A 14,246-nucleotide genomic window follows, 5' to 3' on the forward strand; every position below is an offset into this window, starting at 1 on the left:
TCTTCTCAAATCAACCGGGAACAAAACTTCCCCGCAAGGACCACCACACAATTGGTGTCTCTTGCCTTGGTTACAAATGAGTATCGATCACAAGAAAGAATGAGAAAGAAGAAAGCAATCCAAGCGCAAGAGCTCAAAAAAACACAACAAATCTCTCTCGCTTAACACTAAAGCTTTTGTGGAATTGAGAGAGGATTTGATCACTTGGGTGTGTCTTGTATTGAATGCCTAGCTCTTGTAAGTAGTTGGAAGGTGGAAAACTTGGATGTCTTGAATGAGGGGTGGTTGGGGGTATTTATAACCCCAACCACCAAACTAGCCGTTTGGTGGAGGCTGTCTGTCGCATGGTGCACCGGACAGTCCGGTGCACACCGGACAGTGTCCGGTGCGCTAGCCACGTCACCAGGCCGTTGGGTTCCGACCGTTGGAGCTCTGACTGCTGGGCCCGCCTGGATGTCCGGTGGCACACCGGACATGCACTGTAGAGTGTCCGGTGCGCCACTTCGCGCGTGCCTGACTTCTGCGCGCTCTGGTGCGCATTTAATCCTTCTGCAGGTGACCGTTGGCGCTGAATAGTCGTTGCTCCACTGGCTCACCGGACAGTCCAGTGTACACCGTACATGTCCGGTGAATTATAGCGGAGCGAATTCCCGAAGCTGGCGAGTTCCAGAGTCGCTCTTCCCTGGGGCACCGGACACTGTCCGGTGAATTATAGCGGAGCGCCTCTGGATTTTCCCGAAGGTGAGGAGTTCAGCGTGAAGTCCCCTGGTGCACCGGACACGTCCGGTGGTGCACCGGATAGTCCGGTGCGCCAGACCAGGGTGCCTTCGGTTATCCCTTTGCTCTCTTTGTTGAACTCGATTCTTGGTCTTTTTATTGGCTAAGTGTGAACCTTTGACACCTGTATAACTTATACACTAGAGCGAACTAGTTAGTCCAATTATTTGTGTTGGGCAATTCAACCACCAAAATTAATTAGGAAAATAGGTGTAAGCCTAATTCCCTTTCAAGTACCACGGAGGAACAAATTTTGGAAGGACTGGCGCTTCTTATGTGCTGATTGGATACTATGATGAAGCTCCCATGGATGAATATGGTCAGATCGACTCAGTTGACCATGATATTTCTGTTTTTTATCTTAATCATGTATGCTCCTATTGACATAAGAAGCACCTAATGTAGTCCATGAATTTTCATAGGTATGTACAAGGAGCCCAAATTTGGGCATCTCAGGGACTTGCACAACATAATATGGTCATATCAAAAAGCATTCCTCTGGGGGCAACATTCGTCTGAGATATTGGGTCATTGGTATGAGGTTGGGAACAACTTCTTCAATCATTTTGGTTTCTGGAAACTTATATTATTATTTGACAGTGTTCTCCGACCTTCAAATGAATCTTCTTTGGTGTTGTGATTATTTTTCTATATTGTAGGCACACATCTTTGAGTTGCCTGAAGAAAAGCTATGCCTCTCTTTCCTTTCCAATAATAACACGGGCGAAGACGAAACAGTGATCTTCCGAGGGGATAAGCACTATGTGGCTAGCCGTTCTGTCTCCATTATTTGGGGTTACCGAGGAGGTATGATTATTGCCCTGCATAACATACATGTGTTTTAAAACTGAATACTTCAACTTGAGTCCTCCTTCTCATTGAATTTGCCTTCTCATTCTATTAATTTGTTGATCATAGTCAGTCCTCTTGTTCTGCTGTAGTTTGGACTTTGGCACATTGACAAAATTTGATTGCCCATGCATTTGCAGAGTGTGATCGATATTATCCATGCTTGATAAATGATGACAATGGTGATGGCCATGATATATGGTCAATATTGTATTGATCTTTTTCCGAGTTTTAGGCTGTCATGTTGTTTGCTGGAATGGAGATATTTCATTGTTCACTTGGTTCATGTGACAGAGTTAATTACCTTATTTACGTGCTTTCTTAGTACCCTTTTTCTGAGATTTGAGTTGTAAGTAACACTTCCCTAATCGTGTTGTCATTATAACTCAATGACATTATTAAAATCATATATAGAAGTCTATATGGTACTGATTGTTGCAATATAATGGTGAAATAGCTAGATTAAAATAACAAAATTTATGTATGAGTAGGATCATAAATGGATTTTGAAACATTTTCTTATAACAATATAACACACATATGTACATAAATTATCGTGTTATTATACGGTTCCGTTGCAACGCACGGGCACACACCTAGTACAGAACTTAACATCACAACAAACTCTTTCCGCAAAGCTCTCCTTGATAAAACCACAACTTCTTCATGTCACTAGCCATACGCAGATTAATAGAAACAGGCTCCCTTCTCTAGTTGTCTTAAAAGACAACTTACCCTATCTCCTAAAACATGCCAATGTTCCTACAGTTCAGAAAATTGTGTTTACTACTACTAGGTTGTCGCCCTATATTTGCTCCCCCGCCGCTACTGGCTGAGACTTGTCATACCAATAGTGCTTTTTCACAAGACAGACTCAGACTCACCAACTTTTTTCATCTACTAGCACTCCAACTACATCACCACCCTTTGGAAATTGTATATAAATTTCCCACTTGTTTTCATTCCCTTCCATTCCCCAAATCGAATTCCCTTTTCTTTACTCCACTCTGTGTGGGTTCCTGCTTTCTTTAAGCTGAGCTAGCTCCCTAGCTTCTGATTGGAACTACCCTAGCTTTGTAGTCCGCTAATCCAAAGGAAACCCTAAATTAGAAGATTGGCAGGTGTTGAAGTATCTGATTTATATGGTTACTATGTTCCGTATATAATGCGAGATTTTATATTTGATCGGAAATGACACCATTAAGAAAACGCTGAATAAGATGTGTAGGGGGGCAGAAACCATGTTAGTTCAATTAGCAGGTGAAGTTCCAAAGATGATCAAAATTCCAGTTGCCCATTACACTACCTCATTGTAAAGCTGCCCCAAAGATGCAGCAAAATGAAAGTCTTACTCATATGTAAAGTTAAACCATCATACCCAAGGAGAATACCGTGCATTTTCACTGGATTTACCATCCTTAACTGAATTAATATTCTCCTTCTCAAGGACTTCCCACTGATCTGAGCAGTCAGAAATCAGTAACTGGAGCCTCTCACTTCCCTATACCAAAATAAACGTCAGGAAAACCTAAGAAGAAACAATAAACAAATACCAATTGTGTCATCATCTGGGCATCTATATAGTACCTAATATATTAGACTAGTAAATTGAAGAAATTGTATCAAACAGAAAAAAAAGTGCAAATTAGGGAGTCTTTCACTTCGCACTGAGCATATAAACTGTATGGTCAAAAACAGAAATTAAGAAAGCATGGTACATATTTATTAGTTAACACATCAATGAGTATTGTTGGGGCGAAGGCAAAGACGCCACCCTTCGCTCGAGGCCTTCACTGCAGTCGCGGGTCCGACAGAGACAAAACGGGCAGGGACACCCTTCGCTCGATACAACATCAGACGAAGGCCTGCGACGAGGTCATCCCACCATGCGCCCTCGTCCAGCTCAGAGGCCCACGTGTAATCCGGCCCATTGTAACGGGCCCTGCGTGGCCGCTGTGTGTTACGGGCCTAATTTGTAAAGGTATTCCTGTAATTACAGCCTGTAACCCTGCTTTATGGGAATATTCTGGGGATAACCTAGGTGTCTGAGGGCACATGCGTCCTTAACACAAGGCGCTGGGCGCTCAGATACCTATAAATACCCCCGCACAGTGCCCGTGAGAGGCCGGATTAACAGAGCTATTGCCAGCTTGCGTGAGAACCCTGTTAACGTCTTTGTTCACCCTTGTTGGTTCCCCTTGCAACTGAGAGCAAGTTCCAACATTTGGCGCCCACCGTTCGTGCTACGAGAAAACCACCCGCGATGGCACCCAAGAAAGCTAACCCAAAGGCTGACGAGGCTGTGAAGGCAGCACTACTTGCTGCAAGAAAGGGCAACGCCCTCGCCCTCACCCAATCCACCCACCAAGAGGCCACTGAAGACAACGTTCTCCGCACCCGCGAAGACGACACCCTCCGCACCTGCGGCCCTGAAGGACAATCGCAGCCACCCCTAGGCTTTGCCCCACTGGAGGGCACGGACCTCACCGAGGACGGTGAAGTCCTCGGCGTCTCAGCGGAAGAACAGCTACAGCTGCGCGCCCTGCGCCTCAAGAACCGCAATCTCCAGAGGCAGAAAGAGATACTGGAGGCCAAGCGCCAGCACGTGTCCGCACTAGCCAAAGTGCGGCAAATGATACGCGACGAAGAGCAGAAGGCCCAGGACCTCGAGCGGGAGATCGCGCTGATGCAGCGCGAAGGCCACCTTGGCCTGCAGCATGAGCCACCCCTCCAACAACGCGCGCAACTGGAAGACACGCGCGAAGGCCACCTCGGCCTACAGCATGGGCCACCCCTGCAACATCGCGCACAACTGGAAGGCCCGCGTTTCCCCCAGCGCGACCACACCTTCCCGCACGCCGCGCCATTCCAAGGGGTCAACTACCTCGACGAGCGAAGTCCCCTGGCGCCACACCTGCAAGTGACGCCTTGGCCAGCTAACTTCCGGGCAAGGACCTATCCCAAGTACAACGGCAGCACCGGCCCAGCACAATACATAATGAGTTATCAGGTCGCCGTTGCATCTTCCGGAGGGGACGACGCCACAATGGCGAAGTCTTTCATCATCGCCCTAGAGGGCCCAGCTCTCACCTGGTTCACCAGGTTGCCTCCGCTGTCCATTGATTCCTGGAGAAGCCTCCGGGACAAGTTCCTGCTCAACTTCCAAGGGTACCGCCCAGACACCGACGCCTTGGCCGAACTCTCGCTCTGCAAGCAGCTGGAAAAGGAGACTCTGTGGGAGTATTACCGCAAATTTTTAACACTCAAGTCACAACTGCCCTCAGTCGATGATCAGATCGCTATTCACTACGCTATCAGTGGCCTTCGCGCCGGCGTCCTTTACAGCCACTGCATCAGAGATCCGCCCAAGAACCTCTAGGAACTATATCAGCTGTTTGAAAAATACGCCAAATCCGAAGAGCTCCACCAGCGCAAGGTTGAGTCCCAAAGGAAGCCCAAAGATGCTCCACGGTCCAGCCGCACGTGGACGAGGACTCCGCAGCCAGACTCTGGTCGAGACGACCACAATCAACAGCAAGTGCACAACATCGCCAACTAGCGCCCCGCTGCTGACGCCCCTCGTCGCCAGGAATATCCCCCCCAGGGTCGCGGAAATGGAACTCGCGGTAGGGGTCGGGGGCGTGCGCAGCCGCCGCACCGATTCTACTGCCTCTTCCATGGCGAAGACTGCGCCCACCAAACCAAAGACTGCCCCGAAACGAAGGCCACCAGAGACAGAATGGCACGGGCGCAGCCAGCCGACAACCCCAGAGTTGTCGCACACACTTACCAGCAACCCCCTCCACCATATATCCACGCCCCCGCCCCGCATCCACCGCACCACGCATACCAACACCATCAGGAAGTACAAATCGTACCTCCCCCACCCCCACCACCACACCAGCAACATCAAAACATCCCCCATGCCCCAAAGCAGGAAGACTTCGCCGATCAGCCGTATCGCGGAGTCATTCACATGATAACCGGGGGGTCCAGCACTGACTTCGACACCAAGCGGCAGAAGCGGGACCACTACCGCAGCATCAACCATGTCGCCGTCACTGGCCCAGTCGTGCAGACAAAGTGGTCCCACATTCCGCTAACCTTCGACGCACGAGACGTCGACCTGCGCAGCGTCCCCCACATCGACGCCATGGTTATCAATTGCAGCGTGGCAGGCTGGGACCTACACAAAGTCCTAGTCGACAATGGCAGTCAGGCGGACATCATCTTCCTCCACGCCTTCGATCGCATGGGCATAAGCCACAGCCTGCTCAAGCCTTCGGACAACCCGTTGTACGGTTTCGGCGGCAAGGGCACCTTTCCTGTCGGCAAAATAGAGCTGCCCCTCTCCTTCGGTGTAGCACCCAATGCCCGAAGTGAGCAAGTGACCTTTGATATTGTGGATATGGTATATCCATACAATGCCATCATGGGCCGGGGCTCCATCAATAAGTTCGAAGCAGCCATTCACGGACTGTACCTATGTATGAAGATACCAGGTCCGTTAGGCGTTATTACGGTCTACGGCAACCAACAGACTGTGCGCAACATAGAGCGGGACTTCGTGCCCGGTCAGAGAAACGTGCACTGCCTCACGGCCCAGCGCGAGGTCCCCGCACCCGCCAACCCAACCGATAAACAGCACGACAAGGCACAGCTGTAGAGCAACGACGGGACCAAGACTGTACCCCTCGATCAGGCCACGCCCAAGCAGAGAGTCACTATCAGCGAAGACCTCACCTCGCATGAAGAGGAGAAACTCCTCTGCTGCCTGTCCAAGAATAAAGATGTCTTCGCCTGGTCTGCCCTCGACCTGGTCGGAGTCAGCCAATCCATAATTGAGCACAGCTTGGGAATTGACCCTTTGGTGCAACCAAAAAAGCAGAGGCTTCGCAAAATGTCCGACGAGAAAACAGAGGCCGCCAAGGCGGAGGTGCACCGCCTCCTGGAGGCCAAATTCATCGAGCCGGTGGCTTACCCCACGTGGCTCTCCAATGTTGTAATGGTACAGAAAAAAAGCGGGAAGTGGCGAATGTGCATAGACTTCACCAGTCTCAACAAGGCCTGCCCAAAGGACAATTTCCCATTGCCGCGGATCGACAAAATAGTCGATAGCGCGGCCGGATGCGAGGTCATGTCACTCCTCGACTGCTTCTCCGGTTACCACCAGATATACATGAAGGAGGAATACAAGGCTAGCACCATCTTTATAACACCCTTCGGCACATGTTGCTTCATCAGAATGCCAGAGGGACTCAAGAACGCCGGGTCCACCTTCTCCAGGCTTACCAAAACAGTGCTCGAAGGGTAAGTTGGCAGAAATATATTCACATATGTGGACGACATCGTCGTCGCCAGCAAGAGCAAGGAGGACCATCTCGCCGACCTCGCCGAGACATTCGCGAACATGCGAGACGCACGACTTCGCCTAAACCCGGAAAAGTGCGTCTTCGGCGTTCGCCAAGGCAAAATATTGGGCTACCTGGTATCACACCGCGGCATCGAGGCCAACCCAACCAAGATTCAGGCCATCATGAACATGACGCCTCCGCAGTCCGCCAGAGACGTCCAGCGCCTGACAGGCAGAATGGCCGCTCTCAACAGATTCATCTCCAGGTCCGCTGAGCGAAGTCTCCCCTTCCTCAAAACACTTCATGGTGCAAAAGACTTCGCCTGGGGACCAGAGCAGGCAGCGGCCTTCGCCTCATTAAAGCAGTACCTGTCGGAGTTGGCCGTCCTCACAAGCCCCGACTCCTCGCTCCCCCTGTTGCTCTATGTTGCGGCTTCGCCGCACGCGGTCAGCGCGACACTAGTGCAGGAGCAGACAGTTGAGGGCGTGGTCAGGCAGTGCCCAGTTTATTACGTCTCCGAAGTGCTGACACCGTCCAAGTGTAACATGACACAGCTTGAGAAGATTGCCTACGCAGTCGTTATGTCTTCGCGCAAATTGCGCCATTATTTCGAAGCATTCAAGGTCCGAGTCACTTCAGACAGGGGACTCGGCGAATTGTTCAGAAACCCGGAGGCATCGGTGAGAATTGCCAAGTGGGCGACCGAACTCTCCGGCTACCACATCAACTTCGAGCCCAGGACAGCCATCAAGTCACAAGTCCTGGCAGACTTCGTCGTCGACTGGACTAGGCCAATAACACAGCCGGATCCGTCCGCAAAGAAGGTTTGGACGATCCATTGCGATGGCGCATGGTGCCATGCGGGGGCAGGCGCCGCTGCAGTCATCACCTCACCAGCCGGGGTCAAGCACAGATATGCAGCACGCCTCAGCTTCGCTCTAGAATCTGACAGATGCACAAATAATATAGCAGAATACGAAGCAGTCATCCTCGGCCTCCGCAAGCTGAGGGCCCTCGGAGTCACCACCTGCATCATCAAAACAGACTCCAAGGTAGTTGTCGGCCAAGTCGAGAAAGACTATGCAGCAAAGGACCCCGCACTTATGCAATACCTCGCGGCCATCCGAAGTCTCGAGAGACAATTCAAAGGATTCACCTTGCAGCATGTGGACCGGGCCAAGAATGAAGAGGCCGACGCATTGGCCAAGGCCGCCGCCAGAGGCGAGTCCTTGCCCTCCGACGTGTTCTACCATGTCATCGGCACACCAGCCGTCCGGAGCCCCGAAGGGCTCCAAATAACCAATGACAGCGAGGGCCACCGCATAGTCAACCTTATCATGACCGAAGACTGGCGGGCACCAATAACTCTGTTCCTACAGGGGTATTATCACCCAACCGACATCAACGAGGCCAAGCGCCTCAAGCATCGAAGCCGGGACTTTGCACTGATTGAGGGCCAACTCTACAAGAAGGGGGTCAGTCAGCCAATGCTCAAATGCGTCACCGAAACCGAAGGTGTCCAGATCCTACGCGAAGTCCACAGTGGTACCTGCGGCTCTCATGCAGGGCCAAGGGCCCTAGCTGCTAAGGTGATCCGCCAAGGCTTTTACTGGCCCGCAATGATCTGCGCCGCAAATCGGGTCACAAGGTCCTGTGAAGCCTGCCAGAAGTTTTCTCCTCGGTCAGGCAGCCCCTCGCAGTATACAAAGCTGATCGCCCACACATGGCCTCTCCAGCGCTGGGGCCTGGACATTGTCGGGCCCCTGCCCACCGCTCAGGGGAACCTTAAGTTCGCCTTCGTCGCTGTTGAGTACTTTACCAAATGGATCGAGGCAAGGGCTGTTTCCACAATAACATCAAAAACTACCCAAAAATTCTTTTGGCAAAACATTGTTTGCCGCTTCGGAGTACCGTCCGAACTAACAGTTGACAACGGCAAGCAGTTTGACAGCCAAGACTTCAAGGATTTTTGCTTCTCCATTGGCACCAAGCTTGCCTTCGCCTCAGTCTATCACCCGTAGTCCAACGGAGTTGTGGAACGCGCCAATGGAAAAATCTTCACAGCTGTCAAAAAGATGCTCCTCGATGAAAAAAGGGCAGATGGACCGATTTGTTACCCGAGGCGGTCTGGGCACTAAACACGACTGAGTGCAGGGCGACCGGGTTCACCCCTTTCCGCCTTCTATACGGATCGGAGGCCATGACCCCACAAGAAATAAAACACGGGTCCCCACGAACAGTTCCGTCAGCCGTCCCCGACGTGGACGAGCCAACTTCAAAGGATCTCATTGACGGAGACCGAGTCTTCGCCCTACAGGCCCTAAACAAATACCAAGCCCAGACAAAAGCATGGCGCGACCACGCAGTCATCCCGAGGGAATTCAGCGAAGGGGACCTCGTACTCGTCCGAACAGCTCGGACAGAGTCCAGGGGCAAGCTGGAGCCCAGGTGGGAGGGCCCATTCATAGTCAAGACGAAAGCTTCCCCCAGCGCTTATAGGCTCACTACGCCAAACAGCGAAGACCTGGAGCACTCCTGGAACATCGACAACCTCCGCAAATTTTTTGTTTGAGAGAAAATTCCTGGTATGCCATCAGATTTTATACTCATCCCTTGTGTGCCACTAAGTGGCATATATGTATAATTTTTGGTGTCTATGACATGTGGGGCCAGTGGCATACAAGGAATGAGTATATTTTCCAGTGGCATACAGGGAATTGGCCCTTTGTTTGACTCATCAGGGCTAATTCACCCTTGTAATTCGCAAAAACAATCTTATTATGGCCCGCACTCTTTTCCTCCCGGGGGGTGAGGTTTTTAACGAGGCGGAGCCATGTAATATATGTGTGAAAAATCCCCCGCAAAAACATGCGTCGAAAAAAGACCGCGACGACGGTCTTCGACATTCGACCAATACGAGGTCACCGCGAGGCTCAGCGCTAGCCACCCTCGCGTGCGACAAATCCGTGCAGAAGTCGCCTAAGGGTGCAGCCGGACTAGCACAACAAGTGCGAAAAACCTAAGTCTACCGCGAAGACTATCCGTGCAGAAGTCGCCTAAGGGTGCAGCCGGACTAGCACAACAAGTGCGAAAAACCGAAGTCTACCGCGAAGACTATCCGTGCAGAAGTCGCCTAAGGGTGCAGCCGGACTAGCACAACAAGTGCGAAAAACCGAAGTCTACCACGAAGACTATCCGTGCAGAAGTCGCCTAAGGGTGCAGCCGGACTAGCACAACAAGTGCGAAAAACCGAAGTCTACCGCGACGACTATCCGTGCAGAAGTCGCCTAAGGGTGCAGCCGGACTAGCACAACAAAAGCAAAAACGGCCACACCAAACTGTCCACGCCAAGACCGACTATATGCGCACCAGCACAGCATAACAAAATACACCAGACCAAGTACATAACGCCTTCGCAAGCATAGCAAGTGTGCGGGGGCACACAACCTCATCATACAAGCCTTTACACATATACAAGCGAGGGCACCACACTCTACATCGGCTCAACCTTAGGAATAATTCCCATCTCCCTATAGTTAAATAACATTATCCTAAGCTCCTCACCCGCAAAAAGACTTCGCAATTCCCCTTCACCTGTACTCGCGGCAGCAGGCAAGGACAACAGTTCCTGCCGGCCAGCCCTACTCACACGAAGCCAACCTCCCTCCGCCCCGCTCACCCTACGCTTCGCCACCGCCCTTTGCCGCCTGCGCCCAGTACTTGGACCAGGCACATCTTCTGTGTCCGCAGCGTGCGGTGAAGCCTCCGCCACTGCCACATCCAAGGCCGCAAAGTAGTCCAAGTCCTCCTCCGACGACTCCTCAGTCCACTCAACCGAGCTCCCAGAGTCAGCAAAATCAGAAAACTCAGATGCAAACCCATCATATTTATTACCACCATCCACGGTCGAAGCCGCCAAAAAATTAGTAGTGGCGGTTGCGTGCGCAGGCCCAAAACCTTGAACCTGTGCAGCAACCAAAATTCAGCAACATATCCAAAATTCCCTAACTATCCACACCCACTACGCCACCTGCGAAGACCCAGCCGTCGCGGGAGCCTCCGCCGTTGCCTCCGCTGTCGCCTCCGCCGCCACCGTCGCAGGATCTTCAGCCCTCGGCGCAGCGGCTGCGGGGGCATCAGGAGCGCCTTCGGCGGTCTCTGGGGGCGGGTCTCCGCCGGCCGCAGCGGCTGCGGGAGCATCTAGAGCGCCTTTCGTAGTCTCCGGGGGAGGCTCCATGGCGGACCCGGACACGGCCTCCGCCGGGATCGGCTCCGGGTCAGGCAGCGCGCTGTTCAACGCCCTGAAGTCATCCACCCTCTCGCCACGCGCCGCCCGTAAGGAAACACTTTCCATTCACGAACCATGCGAGATGTAAAAAAGTCTTCGCCGGCCACGAGGGGGATAGGAACATTCCTAGGCCACCAACCCCCGGTAACCCTCAGCATCCACGTCGAAGACTCCCGGAGCTCGGGCGAAGACATCCTTCCCCCCGGGGCCGCGCATGTCCTCATCAATTCTCTAGCAAAACCATCGGAAACCCCAAGTCCTCCCATAGCAGTACCTAATTTCCTCTTCTTAGAGGATGGGGCGGCCGCCGGCGCAGGGTCGTCTCCAGTCTCCACCACCGGCTTCTTCCCACGGCGGTCCACATCGTCTTGGCCGGGATAGCCGTCATACGGCAGTTGATTCAATTCAAAAACCCTGTTCAAACGGTCATTCGACCCGCGGATATCCCAGCTACGCTGGCCCTCTGTCCTCGGCACGTACCGACCAACGAGCCGCACCGCCCCATCCTCCGCCTCACGCACAAAGGCGGCCGGATCGCGGCTTTGCAGATTCAGCGCGAAGGCAGGACTTCGCACCATCTTCCCACCATGGGAAGGCATCTGGCGAGGGCACACTTCGCCCAACGCCCAGCCATGCGCCAAGGGCCATACCCCGTACGCCACAAATTCTTCAACCAAATCGCGCCCACTGCTCAGGCCGGCGGCGCACCGAAGGGCCCCTTCGTCCGCATCCTCCTCCGCCACCTCAAAGGGCGGGTATGCTGAGTAAAAATGCGAACACATCTCGGACACGGGGAGCCCCTCGTGGTCTTCGACGGTACCCTCCGCGACGTAAAACCAAAACTCATTCCAGTTGCCCCACTTGTTGCGGGCGCAAGGGACCAACTCGACTACCTGCATCGTGGTCTTGCCGGTCTTCGGCGTAAACGTACATGAAACAAACTGGGCAACTTCATCTCCAATCATCCTCTTCTGCCAGTGCAGGCAATAGTACTTCGCAAAGACTTCGACTGATGGCTGTCCGCCGTACGAAGTCGTCGCCCAGACATACTTCGACAGAGCCACCACGACATTCGGAGTCAGCTGATGTATCTGAACGTTAAACCTGCGCAGGACTTCGCCAATAAATCGGTGCGCAGGCAGGCGGAGACTGGCGGCGAAGAACGCCTCGAACACAACCAACTCGCCCTCCGGCTCGGGGACTTCCTCCGTCCCCGGGACACGAGCAACTCCGCCGCCAAAGTAACCCAGCCGCTGCATATCTTGCACGCGGACCGACGACATCCGCGACACGCCAAAATCCACCGAATCGCCAGCGCGCAAATCCTCCGCCACCAAAGTACTCAGCGTCTCCTCAGACGAGGCGTCGGCCGGCGGCGTAGCGGCAGCAGAAGAAGAGGAGGTCGGCATCGCTACGTACCGTCGGCGGCGGCGGGCGGTCTGCTTCACTCGAGCCAGATCTCCGGCGAACAAGAGCAAGGCGGGCAGACGAGCAGCAAGACGGTGGAAAAGGCGGCTAGGGTTTTCACGGAGCGCGGAAAGTGAAGTTCAAAAAGCGCCGACCTCCGCCCCCTTTTATAGACAGGGCGCGGCTCTTCGGGAAACCCACAATCCAACAGGGCGCGGCGCTTCGGGAAACCCGCAATCCAACAGTACGGTGTCAATCAACGGTCATGTCAAAAACCCCGCGGAACCACTTCGAGCGAGGGCAGCGTCTCCGCCATCTGGCGACGTCTTCGGCACCAGGTGACTTTGTCGAACTGGTCCCTCGGAGGGCAAATGTTAGGGCGAAGGCAAAGACGCCACCCTTCGCTCGAGGCATTCGCTTCAGTCGCGGGTCCGACGGAGACAAAACGGGCAGGGACACCCTTCGCTCGATACGACATCAGACGAAGGCCTGCGACGAGGTCATCCCACCGTGCGGCCTCGTCTAGCTCAGAGGCCCACGTGTGATCCGGCCCATTGTAATGGGCCCTGCGTGGCCGCTGCCGAATTTTTTGCATTTTGGTCCTTCAACGGAAAAAAATTCACGTTTGGACCCTAAAAAATTTTAATGTCATTTTTGGACCCTTTACTCGGCGCCGTAGCCTGTGGCGCCGAGATAACACAGCTCGGCGCCATAGGCTATGGCGCCAAGGTACGTGCTGCGTTGGCACAAACGGACGTCGTGGCACCGACGTGGTACCGAGCTCGGCGCCATAAATCATGGCGCCGATCTCCGTTCTGTACAAAAAACTTGTCTAGCTCAGTTGGTAAAATACATGACTCTTAACCCTGTGGTCGTGGGTTCGAGTCCCACGGTGGGCGTTTTTTTAATACTTTTTGTCTTTGTCACTTATTTTTTTTTGTTGTCCATATTTTTCGTTTATGTCGTTGATTTGTCCGTCATGATTTATTTCTCATCCAATTTTATTTTTGTGACTGATTTGTTTATTCGTCCAGATTTTTTTATCCGGCGAGCACAACAGCTGTATATGCAGTAAATTCTAAAATATATCATCTATGAGACAAGTATATAATGGAGTATACTTTTATTTAGTGCAGAAGAAAAAAAGATGAATATGTGTGCTTCTTTTTAGTGGGAATATGTTATTATGTATTTAAAATTTATGTTCAAAAGAACTCAATGAAAATATAATATTTTTATTTGATCACGATTGAAGTAAGAGTGTTCTCATTTGATTTTTATTGTGGTTAGCTGAGCAAACAAGGGGAGAAGTTGACGGCTTGTGAGCACTGTGGCACACAGCTGCTGTGCTCGCCGGATAAAAAAATCTGAACGAATAAACAAATCAGTCACAAAAATAAAACTGGATGGGAAATAAATCAGGACAAATAAATCAGCGACATAAACGAAAAATATGGACAACAAAAAAATAAATAAGTGACAAATACAAAAAGTATTAAAAAATGCCCACCGTGGGGCTTGAATCCATAACCTTAGGGTTAAGAGTCTTATATTTTACCAACTGAGCTAGA

General features: G+C 52.2%; 1 protein-coding gene across 1 annotated transcript in view; it reads right to left on the reverse strand.

Annotated features, from left to right (window-relative positions):
- The window catches only part of LOC103628310 (uncharacterized), an 80,559-nt gene that overhangs the window by 29,402 nt on the left and 36,911 nt on the right, over window positions 1-14,246 (reverse strand). The window contains exon 5 of the mRNA XM_020538037.1: window positions 3,005-3,127. Within this exon, the coding sequence (XP_020393626.1) occupies window positions 3,005-3,127 (123 nt within the window). The remainder of the gene's footprint in view (window positions 1-3,004; window positions 3,128-14,246) is intronic.

Source organism: Zea mays, chromosome 5, assembly GCF_902167145.1.
Source record: "Zea mays cultivar B73 chromosome 5, Zm-B73-REFERENCE-NAM-5.0, whole genome shotgun sequence".
NCBI lineage: Eukaryota > Viridiplantae > Streptophyta > Magnoliopsida > Poales > Poaceae > Zea > Zea mays.